This window comes from Rhinatrema bivittatum, chromosome 5 (genome assembly GCF_901001135.1).
Source record: "Rhinatrema bivittatum chromosome 5, aRhiBiv1.1, whole genome shotgun sequence".
In the NCBI taxonomy this organism is placed as follows: Eukaryota; Metazoa; Chordata; class Amphibia; order Gymnophiona; family Rhinatrematidae; genus Rhinatrema; species Rhinatrema bivittatum.
In genome coordinates this window covers 215,131,229-215,158,776 of record NC_042619.1, presented here as the reverse complement: position 1 = coordinate 215,158,776, position 27,548 = coordinate 215,131,229, and the positions used below count along the sequence as shown (strand labels likewise).

At 45.1% G+C, this 27,548-nt stretch overlaps 1 protein-coding gene across 1 annotated transcript in view; it reads left to right on the top strand.

The window, feature by feature from the left end:
• The window catches only part of USP9X (ubiquitin specific peptidase 9 X-linked), a 723,495-nt gene that overhangs the window by 450,269 nt on the left and 245,678 nt on the right, over positions 1–27,548 (top strand). Inside the window, 4 exon segments of the mRNA XM_029603145.1 lie at positions 8,164–8,330; positions 9,398–9,506; positions 10,083–10,229; positions 10,346–10,492. Of these exon segments, the coding sequence (XP_029459005.1) occupies positions 8,164–8,330; positions 9,398–9,506; positions 10,083–10,229; positions 10,346–10,492 (570 nt within the window).

Here is a 27,548-nt window from a genome sequence, read left to right as displayed (position 1 = left end):
TTGTTTGGATTTTCAGAAGGCATTTTACAAAGTCTGCCATGAGAAGACTCCTAAGGAAATTACAAGTCATGGGGTTAGAAGGCAGTATTCTATTGCAGATTGGTAACTGGTTAAAAGGCTGGAAACAGAGTAAGACTAAATGGTCAATTTTCCAAATGGAGAAAGGGATTGATACGAGGACCTGTGCTATTTAATATATTCCTAAATGATCTGGAAAAGGGAAGAAGGAGAGAGGTGATCGAATTTGCTAATGATACATTTGTTCAAATTTGTTAAAACTGCAGCAATCGCGAGGTACTGAAGAAAGATTTTGCGAGACTAGGAGACTGGGCAGCTGATTGGCAGATGAAATTTAATGTGGAAGAGTGCAAAGTGACGCACATAGAGAAAAATCCCAATTACAGGTACACAATGCTGGATTCTGTGTTGTTGCTACCCAGGAAATGGACCTTAGAGTCCAATACATTGAATCCTCTGCTCAATGTGCGGCGTCGGTCAAAAAACAAATAGAATGTTAATGATCAAAAAAGGAATGGAAAATATATTGCTTCTTTATCAAGCTATGGTGTTACTTCACCTTGAGATTGTGTGCAGTTCTGGTCATCTCATGTCAAAAAAGACAGAGCAGAACTAGAAAAGGTGCAAAGGAAGATGACAAAATGATAAAGGGAATGGAACATTTCTCCTATGTTGAGAGGCTATGCAGGCCACGGATCTTCAGCTTGGAAAAGAGATGGCTGAGAGGGGTCATGATAAAAATTTATAAAATCATGAGTGGAGTGGAGTAGGTAAATACAGTACTATTGTTTACCCTTTCAAATTCTAAAATGCCATGAAACTAACAACCAGCAGATTAAAAAAAAAATCATGGAAAGTACTTTTTCACTCAGCGCACTATCAAGTTCTGGAATCTGTTGCCAGAGGACATGATCAAGGCAGTTAGCATAGTGGAGTTTGAGGTTTGGATGAGTTCCTGGAGAAAAAGTCCATAACACATAAGCCTGGTAGACTAAAGAAAGCTATTGATATTTCTGGGAGTGAGTAAAAGCAAGTTTGCTTACCGTAAACGATGTTTCCGTAGATAGCAGGATGAATTAGCCATGCTGTCATGGGATCTGTCAATCAGGCCCGGGAGGCGGAGCTTGTCAAAGCAGAGAACAGAGCTTTGCTCTCTGCGGCTGCGCGTGTGTTCCCGCGCAGGAAAGTAACGGCATCTCCTCAGTCTGTGATTAAGCTGTAACGTAGTCGAAGACTTGGTGACTGCCAGGGAGGAGGGTGGGTCAGCATGGCTAATTCATCCTGCTATCTACGGAAACATCGTTTACGGTAAGCAAACTTGCTTTTTCCCGTCGATAGCAGGGCTGAATTAGCCATGCTGTCATGGGAGTCCAAAGCTCCCGATCACGTCATTTATGATATATATGGTTGGACATGATCTTTGACAGTGTGGCAGTCACCAAGGACAGGAGGATAGAGATTGCAGAATTGCTTGCCCTATCTTCGCATCCGTGGCTGCTTGTTGGTCAAGGCAGTAATGAGATGTGAAGGTATGTAGTGATGACCATGTAGCTGCCTTGCAAATGTCTATGGGTTGCACATTCTTCAGATGCTCTAAGGATGTTGCTACTGCTCTGACTTGGTGAGCTCTAGGAGTAGACTGTAATTGTAAATTCTGTTTGTCGTAGCAGAATTTGATGCACTGCGCTATCCAACTGGAGATGCTGCGTTTAGCCACTGGCAGTCCAGGTGCCTTCGGGTCGTAGGAAACAGAGTTGAGAAACACGGGAGTCCGAGTTCGTCCTTTCTTTGTAGTGTGTTAAAGCTCTTTTGCAATCCAGTGTGTGCAGTAGATTTTCCCTATCGTTTACATGAGGTTTAGGGAAAAAGGTTGGTAATTCCATTGTCTGATTCAGATGGAATGGGGTAACTACTTTCGGTAGGAAGGATGGGTGAGTTTGTAGAACTACCTTTTGTTGATGAAATTGCAAGTATGGAGGATAATGGACCAAAGCTTGTAACTCACTAACTCTTCGTGCTGATGTTACTGCAACCAGGAATACCACCTTCCAAGTGAGGTATTTAATGTGTGCTGAGTCCATGGGTTCAAATGGGGAAAGCATGAGCTGTTCCAGAACTATGTTGAGGTTCCATGGAACTGGAGGTTTGGATACTGGAGGACGAATGTGTGTTAACCCTTTCATGAAACGAGTCAGCAATGGGTGATTGGATATAGGAATGTCATTGATTGGTCTATGATAGGCGCCTATGGCGCTGAGGTGAACTCCGATGGATGATGTTGCTAGACCAGCGACATATAGTGTATGAAGATAATCAATGAGCAATTCCGGGGAGCACCGTTGGAAGTGCACCAGGCCGAGTAGCGTTTCCATTTATAGCTATAATTTTTCCTGGTGGAGAGTTTCCTTGATTGTAACAAAATGAATTGTGCTGAAGTGGAAACTCCTTGTTCTGTTAGAAGGAGCCTTTCAGTCTCCAAGCTGTCAAGTGTAGAGATGAATGTAGCGGGTGTAGTAGTGTTCCTTGATTTGGCTGAGAAGATCTTGACGATTCTGTAATAGAATTGGATCCTTGATGGATAGTCGAAGTAGGAAACTGTACCATGGTTGCCTCAGCCATGCCGGGGCTATGAGTATCAGTTGAGCTTTGTCCGCTATGCACTTCTGAATTGTTCTTGTTATGAGAGGTATGGGAGGAAAGGCATAGAGAAGGCCTGTCGTCCACGGTATGAGGAAGGCATCTTGAGCCATCCTGAATTGGCTTGGTCTTATCGAGCAGAATTTGGGAATTTGAGCATTGATCTCTGTTGCAAAGAGATCTATAGAAGGTGTCACCCACTGCAGAAAGATGTCCTGGACTACTTCTGTATTGAGTGTCCATTCGTGGGGATGAAAGATGCGGCTAAGTCTGTCTGCTCTTGTGTTTGCAACTCCCGGTAGGTAAGTCGCTTGTAGATGTATGCAATTCTTGTGAGCGTGTTCGAAGATTGTCAGGGTCTCCTTGCAGAGGGACCAGGAACCGGACCCTCCTTGTTTGTTGATGTAAAACATCGCTACTTGGTTGTCCGTGTAGATCATGACCCTGCGCCCTTTCAGGTGGTCTTGGAAGACTCGCAATGCGTTGCGAATCGCTCTGAGTTCCAATAGATTTATTTGTAAATTTTGTTCTGAGAGTGTCCATAACCCTTGGGTTTCGTAAATCTCGAGGTGAGCACCCCATCCCTTGCGAGACGCATCTGTGGTTAGGACTGCATTGTGAGGAGGGGGATTGAACAACGCTCCCTTGGACAAGGTGGAGTCTAGGAGCTACCATGCTATATCTTTTTTCATTTCTGCGGTCAGCAATACCTTTTGCGTCAATGGTTGTGAATGCTGTTTCCATTGTCGTTTCAGACCCCATTGTAGGCGTCTCATGTGTAGTCTGGTGTTGGGAACCAATAAATTCGCCGCTGCCATGTGGCCCAGAATTACCAGGACTTGTCTTGCTGACGGTCTCTGAGTATGTTTCAAGGTGTGCAGAAGTTGACGGAAATGTGATATTCTGTCGTCTGGGAGGAATGCTCTGTTGCACGTCGTGTCCAAGCATGCGCCTATGAACTGTAACTGCTGTGTTGGTTGTAGATGTGATTTCTGAAAATTTATCACCAACCCTAGTTCTTGCAAGCAATGTATCACCCGATTGAGGTGATCTTGTAAGATGTTCGGAGTTGAGGCGATTATGAGCCAATCGTCCAGATATGGAAAGATGGTTATACCTTGTTTCCTGAGATGAGCCACCACCACTATCATGCATTTGGTGAAAACTCTGGGTGCAGCCGAAAGTCCAAAGGGAAGAACTTTGTACTGGTAGTGTTGATGTCTGTAGCGAAAGCACAGGTAACGCCACGATGAAGGATGGATTGGAATGTGCGTGTAAGCATCCTTCAGATCGATGGAGCACATCCAATCGTTGGTTTGAATGAGAGGAAGAATTGACTTCAACGATACCATCTTGAATTTCTCCTTGATGAGAAATTTGTTCAACTCCCTTAGGTCTAGTATTGGGCGAAGGCCCCCAGACTTCTTTGGTATGAGGAAGTACGGGGAATAAAATGCTGCTAAATTGGGATGTGGATGGATTTGTCGAATTGCTTGTTGTTTGCGAAGTGAAGCAATTTCCTCCCCCAGTTGTGGATGGGAATTGTAGATCTTGAGTGTGGGAAGATGAGGCAAGATGGGTTTTGTTACAAATTGGAGCTGGTAGCCTTGACGTACTATCTCCAGAACCCATTGATCTGATGTTATTGTTTCCCAGACATCCAGGCAAGTACGAATTCTGCCTGGAGGAGCTTGATGTTGTGGTGGTGGCTGAGTAACTAAAAAGATGACGTTGGTTTTGCTGCAGTCGTCGGCTGTTGTGCCTGTTGCCTCTAGTTACGTGGTTTACCTCTTCGTTGATTTGAGGTAATGTTCTGTGGAGCAGGATGCTGGTAGGCAGGGTATGGCTGCGTACGAAAAGATTGATAAGATCTATAGGGTCTTCTGGCATATGATTGCCTACGTGTAGACCCCACATAGCGACGTGTAGTCGAATAAATAGGATGCGATGCTAGCGATTGTACTGCTAGAGCTTCGTCTTTTAATTTACTTACTGCTTCCTGGAATTTTTCTCCGAACAGGTTATCTCCTGTACATGGGAGGTTTGTTAGTTTCTTGTGCAAGTCTTCACGTATCGAGCTTGAACGTAACCATGCTAGTCTGCAGGCTGCAATGGCTGTTGCAGATGCCCTGGATGACGTTTCATGTGCTTCGTAGATTGATCTCAAGAGGTGTCGAGAACATTCCTCCATGTCATGAAGAGGCTGAGGTATCTGTTCCACCATTGAGGAATGAGTACCTTTCATAGCTTGCATGCATTCATAGAGGTACTGCACCATGTAGAACTGATGTTGCATAATTCGTGCAGTTAACATTGAGTTATGGAATATTTTCCTGCCAAACTCATCTAAATATTTGTTGTCTTTAACCGGTGGAAAATTGGTATGCAACTTTGTCTTGAATCTTTGCATCGCCGACTCTACTACAAGTGATGCATGAGGTAATTGTGGTAGAGTGTATAGTGACGCTTTCTTCATACGAAATTTTATGTCTGTTTTCCTGGAAACGGCTGCTATTGTATACGGGGCCTCCCAGGATTTTTGTAAGACTGAATGCGGCATATCTTGTGGTGGAAGAGATGTTGGTTCCACCTGAGTATCAAAAATCTTTAGAAGACCAAGTGTTTCTGCCCTAGGGTCTGTTTCTTTTTGGACCTCTAGATGTAGAATGGTGCCCATTTTTTCTAAGAATTTTGGGTATGTTATGTCTTCAGGAGGGGAATACGGTTCTTGTATGTGGTCCTGCAGGTCTGAGAGACATCCCACTGATGATGATGGGGATGTTTGTATTGAAGGAGAATCTAAAGATGTCCCCTGGTTATGAGTTGGTGAGGTTGGTTGGTTTAACATGGAAGATGTCAGTGGGTTTGTTAACTGCAGTTCAGTAGTTTGTGCTCTGTTGTGTAGCATTGTCATCAGCAGTATTAGTCATTTGAAATGATGATTGAAGCGTCTCGTAAAAGCCTGCTAAAGATTGAGAAAGTTGGTAAAAAGCTTCTCTTGTATGAGAAGGCATTATCATACGACTATCTGGTTGTTGAGCGATAACTGGTTGAGGTGAAGTTGTAGGAACCGCTCTATCTCCTTGTAGTCTATTGACTGAACTATTCCTTGAATATTCTGAATCTGAAGAAGTGCTCGAGGAAGAAATTTGTACTATTTTTCTCTTTGAGCAGGTATGAGCTTTACGAGGTGATATAGAAGTAGAGGGACTTATCTCCCATGTAGCACTCTTCTTTGGTAATTTAGTACGGTGGGAGTGACTTGAATACTCGTGATATTCATCAGATGATGTATCAATATCTGTGGCTCCAGTGTCTGGAGAAGAGCTGTGTGAAGGGTACCGTTTCCGCTTCAAGCTCGTTTTTAACTTCCCAGTTGCATAATTATGTTTTCCATGCACAAATTTTGATCTATGCGTTGATTTAGATTTATGCGTGGTTTTATGCTTATGCGCAGATGTGGAGTTATGCGCAGATATGCGCATATGCGCGACTGTAGACTTATGCGCACTTGTATATCTGTGCGCGGAAGTAGTCATGCGCAGTTGTAGATGTGTGCACATAACTTTTTGATGCGGCGCGCACATGGGTCCTCTGCGCCGATGTGTTCGGCGCCGTGCGCATAAGTTCCATTGTAGTCGGCGCCATACGCGCAAGTTTCTTTGGCGCCAAGTGAGCAGGGTTCTCCGGCGCCGTACGCACAGGGTTCTCCAGCGCTGTGCGTTTCTTCTGCGCCATGCGCACTGGAAGCTGTAAGCTGCGCGCAGACTCCTTTCTCGGCGCCGGTATGTCGGTCTGCACAGACAGCACCATAGGCGCAGAAGTCTTCGGCGCTGAGGATTCCACCTCCGATGAGGTTTGTTGCGGCTCTGTAGGCACTGGGGATTTTCGAGAACCCACTGGCCTTTGTCTTTTTTCCCCTCCCTTACCTCCTATAGTGGAGGACTTAGGATTCAACTTCAAAGTTTTTCTTTTCGGTGGAGCCGATGAAGTGAGTGGGCCAGGTGATGAATGAGCCTCCGACGGATCTCGTGAGGCAAAAAGTTCCTGCAGCCTGTAGGCCCTTTGTTTTAATGCTCTAGGTGACATCTTAGAGCAATACTCACAATTGTCTCGATTATGACTTGGTCCGAGACATTTATAACAGCGGTCGTGTCCGTCCGTGACCGACTTTTTCCACAGTTACAGGGTTTGAACCCCGGTTTTGACTTTTTTTTTTTTATTTCTGTTTTTAAACTGAGGAGAGATCAGCTCCGCATGCGATCCCGCTCGCGGAAAAAGCAGACTGAGGAGATGCCGTTACTTTCCTGCGCGGGAACACACTCGCAGCCGCAGAGAGCAAAGCTCTGTTCTCTGCTTTGACAAGCTCCGCCTCCCGGGCCTGATTGACAGATCCCATGACAGCATGGCTAATTCAGCCCTGCTATCGACGGGAAATAGGAATTAGTTCTTTATAGGATCTGCCAGGTACTTAAGACTGGCCTCTGTTGGAGACTGGATGCTGGGCTCGATGGACCTTGGTCTGACCCAGCATGGCGATTCTTATGTTGTTTGGTGATGCCTTGTATCACCAGTATTTTTGGGTGTTTAACTACTAGGAATTGCATCTCTTTGAATTAGGGTTTTTTTTGACAATATTAGGAACTGTATCAGACTATGAAGGGTGTCAGGTCATTTGTTAATTTGTATTTTGTATCCACCAATTGGCATTCAGTCTTGGTAATATGCTCTCTTCTGTTCTGCACAATCACCGCTCCAACTGTTTCTGCAGTTTTAATGATGTTTGAATCTCTTGATATCCCAATAAGGCACATCTCTCCTCTAAACATATGTTGTAAAATGTTCTTCTATTATTCTGTTCAGTGTCCTGCAACTCATTCAACATCAAATCTTGATGCATAGGGGTCTGTTGGAGCTTAGGTCTTACTATTCTCTACCTAAATATATACTTTGTTGAATAGAAAAAATAGCTTGATTTGTAATGACATAATGAACTTGTGAATAGAAATCTGACATTGAAGCTGAACATGCCATACTGTGGGAATAAATAAGTTCTGTTCAACACTCACTTTTGTGCTAGAGACAGCTTGCCCACCTGTTAATTGAATTAGTGCTGACAATATGTGGTCTGGGATCTTGGTTGCCAGTCTGTTTCGTGGCTGTTCTTCCTAGATTGAGCCCTCTCAATGTTCCCTGTAAAATACTGGATTTTGCAACATCTGTGACATTCGCCTAACAAAGGCTGTCTGATATGACCAGATTCTTTGAATTTGAGAATTTCAGTTGCCAAGTTTTTGGCCTAAGTCAGAAATAAAACTATTAAGATGAAATTTTGATAGTATTGGATTTAACATTTCCACTGGTGGTAGTTTTGTATATTAAATACAGTCAATTAAGGTGTCATTAAGTGTGGAACCGAAGTCTAGAAGGCACTGTTTGATGCTGGCAGGCTCAGCATAGCTTAGAACAAAATATGTCCGTGCTAATAGCTGTGTATTGTATTTACAGACAAATGCTGGAAATGAAGCAGATCTAGAAGATGAGCAAGTGTGCTGCGAAGCTCTGGAGGCAATGACACTTTGTTTTGCATTGATTCCAACAGCACTGGATGCACTTAGTAAAGAAAAAGCATGGCAGACTTTTATCATTGACTTGCTCTTGCACTGTCACAGCAAGTAAGTGATCTCAGTAAAGAAAAATTGCAAGTTGGCCACTTTATAGGGAACATAGTCGCATAGTGTATAGGAAAAACTGCAAAATATTTCATAGTTAATTCAGTGGACAGTACGATTTGGCTGCATTATCAAGTGTTAGAGCATTGTTAATGTGTAACACAATTGCGGTAAATATATAAACTCACAGCTGTCACCAGATTTTAAGTAATGGAAATCTTGTCTATTTTTTTATTGGCCCTCTTTGCAGTTGAGAGAAAAGGCAATAGAGAGACAGGGAATAAAGTGCAAAAAAAAAAAGTAAAAAATATAGAAATTAACTACATTGGTTGCTGGGTTGTTGAAATTGTTGAATGCATTATTTTTACTCCCTGCATTTGACTTGGTGCTTGGAATAAGTGCATTGTACATGTCAGGTAACTAATTAGCTGATGATTTTGTTCAGTCTGTAATCAGTGGTTGAACAGCTGCTCTTTCTTGCTGGCTGTTTTCAGAGCTTCTCTCCCTCTGTTTTTCAGCACTGTTTGTTTTCTTCTAGCTCATATTGAAACCAGTCCTGGCATTCTGGAACTGTGAACCTTCATTCACAACTCCCTGTGGATTTTTTCTCTATTGTAATAGACATTTCCTTCCATTGCTCCTATTCTGATCATTGCAGTAGTAGTCCTGAGGCTGGAAGCTTCCTTCGGGAAACCAGTGTCATGGGCTCTAAATTTTAGCACCTGGTGTCACCCTTAATGATGAAATGACTCTCCCTTAGGCAGCATCACCAGCCCTGGCCTGCCTACGGTGACTCGATCCAGGAATCAAACCAGGGACCTTCTGTGCCCATAAGTGCAAGCACTTACCACTGAGCCACCGGGCCAGACCCAGTCCTAGCTGTTTTCATCCCCATCCTTTTCACTGTTTTTTATCCCTGCTTTTGCTGGGTAGTATGGGATTTTTCTTTTGTTCCATCTTTTTACCTGTGATCTTTGTTATAATAATTTTTCATGATGCTTTTTGCTAATTGCCGTAAGAAAATATTTAGAAGTGTATAAATATTTTTTCATTTTTTTACTACTTTTCAGAATTGTTCGGCAAATGGCACAAGAACAGTTCTTCCTTATGGCTACAAGGTGTTGCATGGGGCACAGACCACTACTCTTCTTCATTACTTTGCTGTTCACTGTGCTAGGGGTAAAGTCGTTAATTTAAATATTTGTATTGTTTAAGACTAGTGTGTAGTCATTCAAGCAAATGTTACATATCAGTTAAAAGAATAATAAATCATAATTATGTAATTTTCCCTCATGTAGATTTCTTTAATTCTGTTTATTGGTATTAAACAAATGCAGTAAATATAGCATGAAACAAAAACAAGGGAACATTCTTGTGTGTAGTGCACCCTTTAATATACCGAAATTTCAAAATTGCCAATCCTCAAATGGAAAGTAGCTTTTAAAATTGATGGAGGACAGAAACACAAATGCACAGCAAAAAGGTGATCATTTGGGTTATTCTGTTAGTGCTGTATTGATTCTTCATTCTACGGGTTGTTTTTAATTTTGCTTTGCTAGGGGTATTGGATTATTGCCACAAATCTTAGTGGCAATGTTTAAGAACTAGTTGTTGCTTTGCTGAGACCTATGAAATGTGTAGCTTAAGTAAAGCTAGTGTCAGATTTGAACATTTATTACTTTACTGCATCCTTATAATGTTTGCTAACAGTCTTGTTCTGTGAAATGCACCTCAACCTGCACATAATTGTTACAGAGCACTGCTAGAGAGCGAGCCAAACATGCAGGAGACTATTTCACACTGTTACGGCACCTGCTTAATTATGCTTACAACAGTAGCATCAATGTACCCAATGCAGAGGTTCTGCTGAACAATGAAATTGACTGGCTCAAAAGGATCAAAGTAAGTTGAAATGCTTCAGAAATGTGGTATATCAAAAAATAAAGCAGTAAAGGAATACTTACGTTTTGTCTAAACAAACTGACCTGTGACGTTCTTTATTTCCTTTTTGTTGATAGGACGAGGTAAAAAGAACAGGTGAAACTGGTGTGGAGGAGACAATTTTGGAAGGACATCTTGGCGTGACTAAAGAATTGTTGGCATTTCAAACTACTGAAAAGAAATACCATATTGGCTGTGAAAAGGGAGGTGCTAATATCATTAAAGTATGTTCTACATTGTTTGCTTTGTGAATTTGCTAAATTAATGTAGAATTGGTTACTGTAATACATGAAAGATCTGATGATGCATTATATTCTCCTACAGCAACTTGAACAAATTTGAGCCAGGGTTAACTAAAATCAAATTACTGTTGACATTTAAGCTGTTGGAATTTTTTGTATGTCATGGCAATAATTTTGCATTTGTTTTTGTAACTGAAAACGTTGATGCTTGACGGGTTTCTGGTACACCCGTATCTGGACGATTGGCTCATCAGGATGAAGTAGCTGGAGCAGTGCTTGCAGTCTGTGTTCCATGTCCGGGCTTTTCTGGAATCGCTGGGTTGGCTCATCAGTTTTCCCAAAGAGTCACTTGATGCCTTCTCAGGTCCTGGAGTACTTGTGCGCCCGATTCGAGACACAACAGAGAAGGGTGATTCTCACTGCTGACAGGGTGGTCAAGCTCCAATCTCAGGTAGCTTGGTTACTTCGCTTTCCTGTTCCCAAAGTCTGTGACTATTTGCAGGTCCTGGGGTTGAAGGCCTTGACATTGGAGCTGGTTATTTGGATGTTGGTTCATATCTGCAAAAAGGCTTTGTTATCCCACTGGAGTCCACTCTCGGAGCAGTATTTTCTTCCTCTGCCCCTTCCAAGGGAAGCCAGGTCCAGTCTGAAGTAGTGGATGACACGGAACAATCTGGAGAAGGGAATGCTCCTCGAAGTCCTGGATTGGGTGGTGGTGACCACGGATGCCAGTCTCTGGGGCTGAGCTTGGTATGTCTGGGCAGGACAGCAAAGGGTCTCTGGTCGTTCTCAGAGCAGTCATGGTCCATCAACCGGCTGGAGAAGCGAGCAATGTGCAGAACCCTTCAGGAGTTTCTTCCGTTGGTCCACAGTCGAATGGTGAGTGTGTTTTCAGACAGCGCGACGACTGTGGCCTACATCGACTGCCAGGGGAGAACCAGGAGTCCCGCTGTGGCTCGATAGGCTCAGCTATTGTTCGTGTGGGCAGAACTCCATCTTGAGGGTATTACTGCCTCTCACATCATAGGAGTGGCAAAGTCCAAGCGGACTATCTCAGCCGACAGCAGTTGGACCAGGGGGAGTGGGAACTGTCCCTGGAAGCCTAGAATCACATCTGCGCCCATTGGGGGACCCCTCAGCTGGACCTCATGGCAACAAGAGCCAATGCCAAGACTGAGAGGTTCTTCAGGTGCCAGAGGGAGACCGGGGCAGTGGGCCTCAATGCTCTGGTGTGTCCATGGCCATCCGGAATCCTTCTTTGTCTTTCCTCCGTGGCCCCTCATAGCGCGGGTGCTCAGGCGGATAGAGGCTTATCCAGGTTCGGTGGTGCTGGTAGCGCAGGAGTGGCCGCGGCACCCGTGGTTCGCAGATCTGGTGCATCTAGCAGTGGATGGGCCTCTGCGACTAGCTCACTTGCAGGGACTGCTGTTTCAAGGTCCCATATTTTCAGATCAGGCGGATCGCTTCTGTCTTGTGGCCTGGTTTTTGAGAGGTGGCAATTGAGTCTGAACGGGTATTCGGAACAGATTATTGCTACCCTCCTTCAAGCTAAGCGACCGGCTACTTCCCTTGCCTATTCCAGAGTATGGAAGGTTTTTGAGTTCTGGTGTGGGCAACAGGGTCTGGATCTGCTGAGGGTTTTCGATCCGCACATTTTGTCGTTCTTGCAGCAGGGCTTAGCCAAAGGATTGGCTCATAGTTCGCTTAGAATCCAGGTTTCAGCCTTGGGTTGCCTCAGGAGGAAGGTGCAGGACAAGGCTTTGGCTTTCCATCCTGATGTGGTGCGTTTCCTGAGGGGTGATAAGCATCTCCGTCCCTCTCTTTGGAATATGTGTCCGAAATGGCATCTCAATTTGGTGTTGAGGGTTCTCTGCGAGAATCCTTTTGAACCATTGGGTTGAGCGTCTTTGAAGGTCCTTACCTTGAAGACTGTCTTTTTGGTGGCCATTTGCTCGGGTAAGTGGATCTCAGAATTTCAAGCTCTTTGTTGCTGTGATCCCTTTCTGCGAATCTTGCCCAACAAGGGTTCTTTGCAGACGGTGCCTTTGATCCTGCCTAAGGTGGTTTCTGCCTTTCATGTGAATCAAGACGGTGGAGTTACCAGGGTTTCCGGACTGGTCTCGTGATCCCTTTATGGGCAGGAATCTCTATCTTTTGGATGTGCAGCGCGCCTTTTTGCATTATTTGAAGGTTACCAATTCTTTCTGTCGCTGTCATCAATTTTGTGCTCTTCAGGGGTCGTAAAAAGGGAAAGAAGGCGTCTAAGGCTTCTTTAGCTCACTGGTTGAAGGAGACTATTTCCTCTGCCTATGTTTCCATGGTCCGTTCAGTGCTGGTGGGGCTTAAGGCTCATTCTGCTCGTGCTCAGGCAGCGTCTTGGACTGAGTGTTAGCTGGTGTGCCCCCAGGAGATATGTCGGGCCGCGGACTAGTCTTTGCTTCACACTTTCACCAGGCATTACCATTTGGATGTGCATGCTTCAGAGGAGACTCCTTTTGGTGAGAGTATTCTGAGAGCGGGTCTTTCAGGTTCCCACCCGGTATTGGGGAGGCTTTTGTCCATCCCACTTGTCTGGACTGATCTGGATATGTTCAGGAAAGGAAAATTGGTTCTTACTAATTGCTAATTGCTAATTTTCATTCCTGTAATACCTCAGATCAGTCCAGAGGCCCACCATTGGGATCTTTGCCGAAAGACTGCTTGTTCTGCTGCTGAGCCTTTGGGCTCATACTAAGATGGTTCCAAAGATCTTTTGAGATTGTTAACGTGTTCTAGAGTTTCAGTGTTACTTTGGTGGCTATCCAGTTCAGGGGTATCCATTCCAGGGACTTTGTTCACCCTAATGTTAAATTATCTTGGCTTGGATACAGGTCAGAACGGATATGTAGCAGTGCCCAAAGTTTTGTCCTCTGCCTCCATCTGCTGGTAGGGATGAATAAAACCCACTTGTCTGGACTGATTGTTGCGGCGGAGGTGAACCCTTGTGACGAGGTGGGGTTGATGCAACCCATCGGCAGGTGGAGTGGACTGATGGCAGAGGCTGCTGAGGCTTCACCTATACCAGCCCTCGTTCCCCGCGGGTTGAGCCTTTGGGTGCTGGGGCCGGCAGGACTTAGGTGGGCCTCGAGGTTGAATAGTGAGAGAGATTGGTTCAGCCCAGAGACAGCAGACGATAAAAACATAAGAAATTGCCATGCTGGGTCAGACCAAGGGTCCATCAAGCCCAGCATCCTGTTTCCAACAGAGGCCAAACCAGGCCACAAGAACCTGGCAATTATCCAAACACTAAGAAGATCCCATGCTACTGATGCAATTAATAGCAGTGACTATTCCCTAAGTAAACTTGATTAATAGCCGTTAATGGACTTCTCCTCCAAGAACTTATCCAAATCTTTTTTGAATCCAGCTACACTAACTGCACATCCTCTGGCAACAAATTCCAGAGCTTTATTGTGCGTTAAGTGAAAAAGAACTTTCTCCGATTAGTCTTAAATGTGCTACTTGCTAACTTCATGGAATGCCCCCTAGTCCTTCTATTATTCAAAAGTGTAAATAACAGAGTCACATCTACCTGTTCAAGACCTCTCATGATCTTAAAGACCTCTGTCATATCTCCCCTCAGCCATCTCTTCTCCAAGCTGAACAGCCATAAGAACATAAGAACATGCCATACTGGGTCAGACCAAGGGTCCATCAAGCCCAGCATCCTGTTACCAACAGTGCCAATCCAGGCCATAAGAACCAGGCAAGTACCCAAAAACTAAGTCTATGCCATGTTACCGTTGCTAGTAATAGCGGTGGTTATTATCTAAGTCAATTTAATTAATAGCAGGTAATGAACTTCTCCTCCAAGAACCTATCCAATCCTTTTTTAAACACAGCTATACTAACTGCACTAACCACATCTTCTGGCAACAAATTCCAGAGCTTAATTGTGTGTTGAGTGAAAAAGAACTTTCTCCGATTAGTTTTAAATGTGCCACATGCTAACTTCATGGAGTACCCCCTAGTCTTTCTATTATCCGAAAGAGTAAATAACCAATTCACATCTACCCGTTCTAGACCTCTCTAGGCCATGCTCTATCATATCCCCCCTCAGCCGTCTCTTCTCCAAGCTGAAAAGTCCTAACCTCTTTAGTCTTTCCTCATAGGGGAGCTGTTCCATTCCCTTTATCATTTTGGTCGCCCTTCTCTGTACCTTCTCCATCACAATTATATATTTTTTGAGATGCGGCGACCAGAATTGTACACAGTATTCAAGGTGCGGTCTCACCATGGAGCGATTCAGAGGCATTATGACATTTTCTGTTTTATTCACCATTCCCTTTCTAATAATTCCCAACATTCTGTTTGCTTTTTTGACTGCCGCAGCACACTGAACCGACGATTTCAATGTGCTATCCACTATGACGCCTAGATCTCTTTCTTGGGTAGTAGCACCTAAATTTGTGTAACCATAGCATGGGTTATTTTTCCCTATATGCATCACCTTGCACTTGTCCACATTAAATTTCATCTGCCATTTTGATGCCCTAACCTCTTCAGCCTTTCCTCATAGGGGAGCTGTTCCATCCCCTTTATCATGGTGGCGTAGTCCTACTCTGGACTGGGTAAGGTACTGTGGAACTCAGGCGCCATTGGAACAAAAGCTGACATAGCTCCTGGGGGGACACCAGCTGACTAAGGGCGCTTGAGCAAAGATAGGCCGAAGCCTAGTAAGTCCACGTCCAGGGGGTAGGCTAGGAGAGGCGTCAATGACAGGCTTGGATCAGCGCCGGCAGCAATGTTGAAGTCGTGGCAAGCAATGCGGAGATCTGATCACAGAGAAGTCGGTAGCGTTGGTCAATCGAATCAATGGTCTGATCACTGAGAAGTCAATAGCGTTGGTCAATCAAAGCAAGTGTCAAGGTCTTGGAGGTAGGCTATAGCGTAGTCAGCATAGCAGAGGTCTGGGTCTGGAGATAGGCTGAAGCATAGTCAAGCAAAGTCGATATCCGTGTAGTCAATCCAAAGCATAGGCAGGGTAGGAACGAAGAGAACAGGAACCAGGAGCAACAAGGGTCAGGAGAAGAGAGAGGCCAATCTCTCACAGCAACGAGTACTTGAGTAGCGAGGAGACCTGTTGCGAAGGCAACACTATGGAGCGAGGCCTGAACTTAAATACACTGAGGAATTTGTCATCATAATCCGGGGCCGCGGCCAGGTTCCCGCCGTGGGTCCTTCATAAGGATCAGCGATGTGCGCATGCCTAGGGAGGGGTGCGGCGCCGGTAATGGCGTCTCTCCGTGGGCCACGCAGAGAGGCCCAACAAGCAAGGGCATCTTGACCTGAAACGCTGGGGACTGTGGTGGAGTCAGAGGTACCGGGTCAGCCTGAGGTCAGAACTGGCGGCCCACCACCGCTAGCGAGGAGGAACCAGAAGCTGGAGTCTGTGTAAGAAGTTGAGAGGGCCACGGCGTGGGTCTGCCGTGGACGGCTCGCGTAACACTGATCTGTGGTATTACAGGAATGAAAATTAGCAGGTAAGAACCAATTTTTCTTTTTGTACTTAAACCAACAGTTAACTCCTCCAGCTAAATTGGAGCCTTCATTTGCAGCTTTCCAGGGATTTTTTCTCCCCTGTTTTCTTATTGCAATGACAGTCCTTAAGAGGGGGCCTTCAGAATCATGGGCTCCCAAATCCTGTCACTTTTTCACCATTGTTTGATGACTGGTTCCCTCTCATCCCCAGCCTAGCCAGGGAGGAGGAAAGCTGAGCTGGGAATAGAATCCACAACACTGCCAATGAGGCATTTTCTGCTAAAATTTAAAATTCTTTTGGATTCAAATGATTATAAATGTCAAATTTCACTCTGACCTATTGAGTGTTTTCTGTACTATTACCCCTTTTCTGAATATTCAGATTTTCTAATGGCTCTTGTTAAATGTTCAGACCTTTGACAACTTCTTCTTTTTTGGTGTAACATTTTTTCTCACAGGACAAGCAGGATGGTAGTCCTCACATATGGGTGACGTCATCAGGATGGAACCCAATCACGGAAAACATCTGTCAGTTTCCAAAACTTTGACTGGCCCCTACTGGGCATGCCCAGCATGGCACTAACCCTGCAGCCAGCAGTACCCTCGCGGTTTAGGAGCTCTGAAGAGATTCCTGACAGGAATTTTCCTCACGGAGTTAATTAAATTTAAACTGCCCCACAGGGGTCCCTCCTCTAACTTTTTTCAGGCCGCGGTATTCCGGAAAGTTTTTTCACCGTTTTTCGTCGATTACCGTCGAGTTTGGCCCTCGTGGCCTACTGGCTGTCGACCTTACCGCGGCTCGATTTTTCTATGGCCATGGTGTCGGGGTTTCGTCGGTGCCCGGACTGTACTCACACCATGTCTATCACAGACCCTCAGAGTCTGTGTAATGTGTTTAGGCGGTGAGCATGATGTCCTGACTTGCACCAAATGTGCCCTCATGACACCAAAAGGTCGCAAAGCCAGAATGGAGAAGATGGGACTCCTTTTCCGTGCTCACACCCCGACGCCGTCCATCGCATCGACGTCATCGGAACCGGCACCATCGAAGTCGCACCAGCATCGACTACTGTCCGGTGACCGCCCGCCATCGACGTCTTCACGGCCATCGACTCCCGTGTCTCCCCCTCAAGATCAAGGGGATCGTAGGGAGAAACAACGCCATCAGCATCGTAAGTCTCGGACCGTCGAGGGAGCGAAATCATCGACCTCGCCACCGTCTGAGCCACCATCGAAGAAGGCCCCGTCCAGGAACGGCACAGACCATTCCTGCGACCGGGACATCGAGGCCACCATCACCCAATCGGGGTTTGGGAGTCGCGACTCCGCCTGTAAAGGTGGTCCCTCTGACTGTGCCTCCACCTTCCTCTTCCGTCACGGAGCCGGGGCTGCTTGCTCCAGGTCTCCGGGAAGAACTGGACCGGCTGGTCCAGGAGGCCATCGACAAGGCGATGCAACGGCTCCAGGTTTCTCCAGCACAGACACCGGCACCGAGAGTAGAACCAGTCACCGACCCGATTCCAGCAGCGCTGGCACTGCTGCTATCCCGGATGGAGGCGCTCATGACCGCCCTTCCACCAGTGATTTCCGGGTCTCCGGTGGCTCCGGTGCACTCCCCGTTGACAGCTTCATCGAGAGGAGAAACACCGTTCCGCATTCCTCCTTCGGGAGTATTGCCTCAGCCATCGATGCCATATTGTCCTTCGGGGGCGATACGCACATCGGCGCCATCGATGCTGGCACCGATACCCCCTAGAGAGCGTCCACAGTGCACATGGTGATTCCTTCGATTTTCTCGGAGCCTCAGCTGGGCCCTTCGTGTATCCAACCCCCTTCTCGTCCTACAGGTCAGCCTGCTGATCCTTATGATACTTCCACATTCACCGATGACTTACCTTCACCTCCCTCTCCTACTGAAAGTAGAAAGCGTTCTCCTCCAGAGGACCTTTCTTTCATTAATTTTGTGAAGGAAATGTCTGAATTGGTCCCTTTTCAGCTTCAGACGGAGCAAGATGATAGGCACCAGGTGATGGAGCTTCTCCAATTCCTGGATGCCCCTAGAGTGATCACTTCTATTCCCATTCATCAGGTTCTTCTTGACCTCCTAAAAAAGAACTGGGAAAACCCTGGATCCATTGCTCCAGTATACAGAAAGGCTGATACTACCTATTTAGTGCAGTCAGCCCCTGGCTTTCAAAAATCTCAGCTCGACCACCACTCAGTTGTGGTAGAATTGGCTCAAAAGAAAGCAAAAAGGACAAAGCCTCACTCCTCTACCCCTCCTGTTAAGGAACACAAGTTCCTAGACAATATTGGTCGATGAGTGTTCCAAGAGGCCATGCTCATCTCCATAATTGCTTCTTACCAGCTGTACATGACCCCCAATACAACAGGGTCATTTTCAAGCAAATACAGCACTTCTCTGAAAACCTGCCTAACCAATTCCAAGAACAGCTTCAAATCCTTGTTGTTAAAGGGTTTGAGGCAGGAAAGCATGAGATAAGAACAGCTTACGATATCTTCGACACCTCCACTAGATTGTCTGCAACTGCCATTTCAGCAAGATGCTGGGCCTGGCTCAAGTCTTCTGACCTTCGTCCAGAAGTACAACACAGGCTCTCTGACCTGCCCTGTATAGGAGATAATCTGTTCAGTGAACAGATTCAGCAAATAGTGGCTGAATTAAAGGACCATCATGAGACCCTCAAACAGCTCTTGTCGATACCTTCTGACTTCCCCTCTAGACAGCCCTTCAAGAAGGACTCTTAAGAAGTCATTCTTCCGCCCAAGGAAGTACTATCCTCCACCACCAAGGTCCCAACTTACGAGGCCTTATCAAAAACCTCAGCCTCGGAAGCAAAAGCCACAAGCAGCCCCCCCCAGCCGGGGCCTGCTTCAGGTTTTTGACTTTCCCTTGGAGAGCAGCAGCCTGGTTCCTCTGCCAGGCATACCAGTGGGAGGTCGCTTGTGCCACTTTCACGGCATGTGGCAATCAATCACAACCGACCAATGGGTGCTAGCAATCATTGCTCAGGGTTACCACCTAAACTTTCTTGCTCTTCCACCGGACTCACCACCTCTACAAGCGTGGAGAGTAACCGATCACTCTCTTCTCCTGGAGCAGGAAGTTTCCCTTCTTCTCCAGTTAAGAGAAATAGAACCCGTCCCATTTTCCCAATAAGGCCTAAGGTTCTATTCCCGGTACTTTTTGATCCCCAAAAAATCCAGGGGGGCTTCGTCCAATTCTGGACCTATGTGCCCTCAACAAGTACCTCCAACGGGAAAAGTTCAAGATGGTAACCTTGGGCTCGCTTCTACCTCTTCTACAAAGTGGAGACTGGCTCTGCTCTCTAGATCCAAAAAACACGAAGGAAGGCGATCTATAATAGCCGTCAGGATGAAAGAAAAGAAATAGATGCCTGTAGTCTTAAAACAATCCTTTATTGCAGTGGAGACACAAGGGTAGCCCGACTCTGGCCGAGTTTCGCCGTTTCAAAACGGCTGCCTCAGGGGCTAAAAACATAAATAAAAAACTTTAAGAATAAGAATAAAATAAGAAATGGCATCATCAATAATTGTATAGTTATTTGAATCAATCAACCACATTTGAGTGAATCAGTCATTTAAAAGTTAAAAAATAAAAAAGCCAAGGTGACATATAGAGGATAAATACACTAAAAAGATGGGTTTGTAACACACCAAGTGAATTTGTACATAGCCTCACGGTAGAATAAATTGCATAAAAACAAAATCCAGAATATTAATAAAAACATCATCATTACCTTACAATAATCTTCTTGAATTCATTAGTTATATATCGACTAAGAATATAATGTGATCATATAAAGAGCTGTATGATCTCTTATGTTGCGTCTGTAATGGTGCAGAAAAAGATGACAATATCACATGATGTATTATACATTATAGTTGAACATTAATCAAGATATTATGAACATTAACTGTACATATCAATGTATCTCTGTTAATATAAATAGATATATCACTTATTGTTGTGTGTGGTTAAACTGTACTCTGATAAAATCATTGTTATTATAATGTGTCTTACTGATGTATTTATATAAAATATTGAGCTTAAAACTGTGAAAGTGAAACAAATTAAGAACCTATGAGAATAAAAATGATTGTTAAGAATCTCTGTGCTATGTGAAGATCTGTGATGTATGTGTATGTGAACATTATAAGATAGTGTATGATAAAATTATTAATTTAAATGAATATGAATGAAAAAACTTAAAAAAGAGCAATACAGTTTTAAGCTCAATATTTTATATAAATACATCAGTAAGACACATTATAATAACAATGATTTTATCAGAGTACAGTTTAACCACACACAACAATAAGTGATATATCTATTTATATTAACAGAGATACATTGATATGTACAGTTAATGTTCATAATATCTTGATTAATGTTCAACTATAATGTATAATACATCATGTGATATTGTCATCTTTTTTCTGCACCATTACAGACGCAACATAAGAGATCATACAGCTCTTTATATGATCACATTATATTCTTAGTCGATATATAACTAATGAATTCAAGAAGATTATTGTAAGGTAATGATGATGTTTTTATTAATATTCTGGATTTTGTTTTTATGCAATTTATTCTACCGTGAGGCTATGTACAAATTCACTTGGTGTGTTACAAACCCATCTTTTTAGTGTATTTATCCTCTATATGTCACCTTGGCTTTTTTATTTTTTAACTTTTAAATGACTGATTCACTCAAATGTGGTTGATTGATTCAAATAACTATACAATTATTGATGATGCCATTTCTTATTTTATTCTTATTCTTAAAGTTTTTTATTTATGTTTTTAGCCCCTGAGGCAGCTGTTTTGAAACGGCGAAACTCGGCCAGAGTCGGGCTACCCTTGTGTCTCCACTGCAATAAAGGATTGTTTTAAGACTACAGGCATCTATTTCTGCTCTCTAGATCTCCAGGACGCATACACCCACATTGCAATATTTCCAGTTCATCGCAAGTACCTCAGGTTTTTAGTAGGCCCAAAGCACTATCAATACCGAGTGCTTCCATTCGGCCTAGCATCGGCACCACAAGTCTTTACCAAATGCCTCGTACTTGTCGCAGCTTTTCTCAGGAAAGAAGGTGTTCACGTCTACCCCTATCTAGACGACTGGTTAATCAGGGCCCCTACCCAACAAGCCGCTCGATCGTCTCTGGATTTGACCCTACACACTCTAATTTCTCTAGGATTTCTAGTCAATTATGAGAAATCCTATTTAGTCCCATCTCAAACCTTGTCCTTCATTGGGGCAGACTTGGACACCTTGCAGGCAAAAGCCTTTCTACCTCAACAATGAGTGCAAGCCCTCGTGTCCCTCGCTCACCAGTCGCAATCTCAGTATACAGCAACAGCTCGGCAATTCCTTGTCCTTCTCGGACACATGGCGTCCTCAGTCCATGTCACACCAATGGCCCACTTGGCCATAAGGCTCATGCATTGGACTCTGAGGTCACAATGGATTCAAGCTACTCAGCCTCTGTCGACCATTGTCCACATCACCGACACACTCCGTCTGTCTCTCGCCTGGTGGAAAGATCAGAACAATCTCCTCCAGGAACTGCCCTTTCAACTACCAGATCCTCAACTCATTCTCACCACCGACGCTTCCAACCTCGGGTGGGGAGCCCATGTCAACGATCTACAGACACAAGGATCTTGGTCTCCAGAGGAAGCCAAACACCAGATAAATTTCCTGGAGTCGAGCAATGCTTTTCAGGATTGCTTTTCAGGATTGCCTGTCAAATCACGTCATCCTGATTCAGTCGGTGAACCAGGTGGCCATGTGATACATCAACAAGCAGGGAGGCACAGGCTCCTTCCTTCTGTGTCAGGAAGCTGCGCAGATTTGGGCAGAAGCGCTCTCCCACTCGATGTACCTCAGGGCCACCTATTTGCCAGGAGTGCACAAATGTCTTGGCAGACAAACTGAGTCGTCTCTTCCAACCGCACGAGTGGTCTCTCAACCCCTCGGTAGCGACCTTCCTCTTCCAGCAATGGGGTTATCCCCAAAATAGATCTCTTTGCGTCCCCTCAAAACCACAAAGTGAACGATTACTGCTCCCTCATTCGCAGCAAACACTCTCAGCCCAGAGATGCATTCTCCCTCTCGTGGGCAACCGGCCTGCTTTATGCATTCCCTCCACTTCCTCTTCTCTCGAAGACTCTCGTGAAGCTCCGTCAGCACAAGGGAACCATGATCCTGATAGCACCTCACGCCCAGTGTGGTTTCCCATACTCCAGGATCTCTCCATCCGCAGGCACATTGCCTTGGGAACGGACCCGCATCTGATCACTCAGAATGACGGATATCTACGCCATCCCAATCTTCAGGCCTTGTCCCTGACGGCATGGATGTTGAAAGGTTAATCCTTCAACCACTTAACCTTTCAGATTCAGTTTCTTGTGTCCTGATTGCTTCACGGAAGCCTTCCACAAGAAAGTCTTATTCCTATAAATGGAAAAGGTATACATCATGGTGTTCTTCGCAATCCCTTGATCCCTTTTCCTGTCCAATCCCAAGGTTTTTGGATTATCTCTGGCATTTATCGGAATCAGGTCTAAAGACCTCGTCCATCAGAATGCATGTCAGTGCGGTAGCCGCCTTCCATAAAGGTGACGGGGATGTCCCTATATCGGTACAACCCCTTGTAACATGTTTTCTGAAAGGCTTGCTCCATATCAAGCCACCTTTACGTCCTCTGGACCCTTCTTGGGACCTTAATCTGGTTCTCGGGTGGCTCATGAAATCACCATTCGAACCTCTTCACTCCTGTGACCTAAAATATCTCACGTGGAAAGTGATTTTCCTTTTGGCTATCACTTCAGATCGCAGGGTTAGTGAATTACAGGCCCTAGTTACCTATCCGCCTCACACTAAACTCCTGCAGGACCGGGCGGTACTCCGCACTCACCTATGTTTTTGCCTAAGGTAGTTTCGGAGTTTCACATTAATCAATCCATCATACTACCTATCTTCTTTCCCAAGTCCCACTCCAACCCAGGGGAACAGGCTCTGCATACCCTTGACTGTAAACAGGCTCTAGCGTTCTACCTAGACCGTACAGTTGCCCACAGGAAGAGCACTCAGTTATTCGTCTTTCTTTCTGGTTGGCGGACTGCATATCTTTTTGCTATCAGCAAGCAGGCATTCCTTTTCAAGTCCGTGTTAAAGCACACTCTGTGTGAGGGCCATGGCGACTTCAGTAGCACACCTACGATCGGTGCCGCTTCCTGACATTTGCAGGGCTGCCACCTGGAGTTCTCTCCACACTTTCGCAGCCCACTATTGCTTGGACAAAGCTGGAAGACCAGATTCCATCTTCGGCCAATCTGTCCTGCGTAACCTATTTCCAACGTGACGTACCAACACCCTTCCGCCTGCCCAGTGGTGTTCAGGATGCCCTCTACCAAAGTCCACCCCAGTTGTTGTGCCTGTTGCACGCCTTTGGGTACATTTGGTGCATATTTGGACATCCTCAGCTCGGTACTCACCCATATGTGAGGACTACCATCCTGCTTGTCCTGTGAGAAAGCAAATGTTGCTTACCTGTAACAGGTGTTCTCACAGGACAGCAGGATGTTGGTCCTCACAAAACCCGCCCGCCGCCCCGCAGTGTTGGGTTCGTAACGTTTTGTTGCTTTATTTTTTCGGCACTGCCTGTAGCTATCAAATAAGACTGAAGGGGGACCCCTGCTGGCTGCAGGGTTAGTGCCATGCTGGGCATGCCCAGTAGGGGCCAGTCAAAGTTCTGAAAACTTTGACAGAAGTTTTCCGTGATTGGGCTCCATCCTGATGATGTCACCCATATGTGAGGACTATAACATCCTGCTGTTCTGTGAGAACACCTGTTACAGGTAAGTAACATTTGCTTTTTTCATCCTTTTGCCATTCATTAAAATGTTTTGCGGTTTTTGTTTTTTCTGTTGTGTGTCCCTACTGTTTCCTCCTCCTCCTTTGGGCTTTCAGCTCAGTCCATCACATTCTCTACTAAGCTACTACCCCATTAGCTTTCACTTACAACTACTTGAGGTTTGTCACTGGTTTATAACTTCCCATCTAGCCCAGCCCATTATAGTGAAAAATATTGGCTAGGTGCAACTGGCCATGGCTTCCTCCAGTGGCTGGCACACATGCATCCTGAGTCAAGTTAGGTTTCTCCCTCTGTCCAGGAATGGAACTCAGGTCTTTCACTGCTGAGCCAATAGACCAGCCCACCATATCAGTGCTAAGTACAAATGTATACATTTTAGTCAACCTATGCTGTTGATGCAGCATTTTAACTTTTTTTTCTTTTAGATATTTTGTAATGGAAGTATATTAAGTGGATTTTTGTATTTATTTGATTTTGGGGTTTTGCATCAGACTAGTGGAATATAGTTAACATGATCAGTAGGCGATCTTGTCTTCTGTTAGAATAGTAGTTTGTCAGGATTCTGGGACATGAGATGCCTTTTCTGGCCTATATACTTAGTAGTAAAAGAAAATCATAACTCAAAAGCATATAAATGTTTATAAAATTACAAAATAAGGGGAAAAGGAAGGGTGAACAATACAAATGGCTACAAATTTTGTATTTAACACATTTAAAAGATTTCTTGTAATGTAAACATAAAGTGGAGGAGTAGTCTGTGGGGTAGAGTGGTGAACTGGAAGCCAGGGTTCAAATCCCACAGTTGCTCTTTGTGACCTTGGGCAAGTCTCTCTACTCTCCAGTGCTTCAGGTACAAATTTAGATTGTGAGCCCTCTAGGAAAAGTAAAATACCTACAGTACCCGAATGTAATCAGCTTTGAAGTGGTTGAGCAGTCATAAGACGGAATATAACATTTAAAAAAAAATATTTAGACATCAGATCACGTGATGCACTGAGGAGAGCGGACGTGAGCTCTCCTCCCAGGTCCCCTTCGCCTCGATCCAGCCCCATCCGAGGTGCTGCCCGTCCCTCCTGACACCTGCTCCACATACCTGCTAACCCTCTGACTTTGCCACGTGCGCTGGGAGAGCCATGACCGTCCAGACCGCCAAGAAAGACAAAGATAGGAGAAGGCCCGAGTGGCTGAATCCCTGAGTGAAAAAGATGGCAGCCGCGATGACGTTCTCGTGGCGGGCTTGGCCGCGAGTCTCAGCATTGCGAGAAATCTGATCCGTCTCCAACTGCTAGCAGGAGTACGCTATACCCATTGGTCCTTAGTCCATCTGTCTACACTAAGGAAAATGAAATTATCAAGTAAGTAATTTCTCCATTTTGCAAGCCTTACGCTTGGGGAAGGGGTTAATCTACAACAATCAGAAAATTCTGTTTTTCTAGGACTACTCCGTGTCCCTTGCTGCGCAATGCCAGGTATTAGCTCCTCTCTGCTCTACCCTGTTTAAGTTGGGGATTAGAGCAGTCATGGTATATCCGGCCCATGTGAGGGTACAAGGCCCAGATGGAGTGCATTGGTTTACGGAGGCAGGGGAGCTGCAGAAGTTTGTTAGCTCATGACAACAGCTGCTGCCATGCAGCTCCAGCAGAACAGAAGATGCCAAGCTGTGAGCCGGTTAGAGGTTGATTCTGCAGGTGGCTTCTTCTTTTTGGAACGAGTATATCATGCTATGTGCTGTTGGGTTCTTGCCGAATCTCCAGTAGTTGTGCTGTGGCCCTACGGAATGGATGCATTTACAATGGCTACTTATTGGGCTATGGGTCAGAGAACGCTGCTCTGGGGGCCCAAGTGTTTCCTTGCCAAGGCCCAGCTTGGGCTGGGACTTTTGTTCTGCATTCTGTAGACTGCCCAGCAGTCCTTTGGGCAGGTTTTTTTTCAGTTAACTTATTTGGAGATAGACTTCCCTGTTTGTGGTTTGCTGGTTGGGTGGGGGGTGGGGATGGATCGACTCTAGGGGGAGGCTCGCAGGCATTGTAGTGGTTTTCATCCCTTGATACTTACAGATGCTGGGGATACTGGGGGGTCGATTGGGAGGTGGGGAGGGTGAGAGGGAGGAGTATAATGGGTGGGTTGGGGGGGTGCTGTTATGATATGGATCTGTGTCCTGGAAGTGATACACCTTTTTCTATGCCAGTGTGATGTATGTATTCCTTTGTGCATGGGCTGAGAGGGTCACCCTTCTCTCTCAATAATTATCCTTTCACTGCCTTTCTTTTATAGAGTCTTTATGGAATGACTAAATCTCCTGGAATGCTTGTGGTATTAATTCTCCGATGAATAGGAGAAAGTTGTTGACCATGTTAAAAAGAAAATCTGCAGATATAGTATTTTTACAAGAAACACACTTCACTGATGCTGAACATAGGAATTTATGTCAGTATTGGGTGGGGGAGGTCCATTTTGCATCTGCATCATCCAGGTCGGCCGGAGTAGCTGTTTTAATTTGTAAAAATCTTCCTTCAACAGTACAGATGGAACTTATTGATCCTTTGGGTCGCTATGTAATCCTAATAGCCGAAATGAACCACATGCCTATAGTACTGTGCAACCTGTATGCCCCCAATGTTTATAACCCAGCATTTTTTCAAGAAATACACCGCCTTTTATTGCCCTATACTAGTGCTCTTTTGATGATTGGCATGGATTTTAATGTGGTTCGGGATCCCTGTATGGATTGTGCTCCGGCTGCTCCCAGTGCCTGGGGCGCGGGTAAGGGGATCGCTTTTTTTGAAAGGTCTCTTCATGTGATAGATGCCTGGAGGACCCTGTCTTCATGTCATAGGGCCAGTAGGACCCTACACCCCACTGATTCTGAATTTACCCATCTATCCAGAGCCTACTCCAGATTGGACTACATCTTGGTCAGTGTTCATGCCTTTTCCAAAGTGGCTAGCACAGGCATAGACAATATTGTGATCACGAATTAGCACTCTACTTTCAGAAAAAAACTGCAGACACATTAGCACGCCTACCGAACAATGCAACTCCAACCTCCATAATTTTCAATTCCAGGACTTATATTGGGGCCATCCTTGATTCCTTTGAACCTACAACACCACTGGAAATCGAATCTATACTTAAGAAACTAAAACCATCAAACCACCCAACAGATCACATTCCAACTAAACTACTGCTTCTCATCCCGAATACTATTTCCAGAGCATTGGCCAACATTATAAATTGCTCACTTGCCCAAGGAATCTACCCGGACAGGCTGAAAACCGCATCCCTCAAACCTCTCCTGAAGAAACCTAACCTCGACACAAGTGAACCCTCCAACTTCCGCCCCATATCTAACCTCCCTTTTTTAGCAAAAATCATGGAGAAAGTTGTTAATACACAACTTTCTGTATACCTGGAAGAGCACAATATCTTTCACCCATCCCAATATGGCTTTCGTAAAGCAGCTAGTACAGAAACCCTACTTATCTCCCTTGCCGATCACATCCTCATGGGCCTAGACAAAGGTCAATCTTTTATCCTAGTCCTTCTGGACATTTCATCCGCATTTGACACAGTGAACCACGCC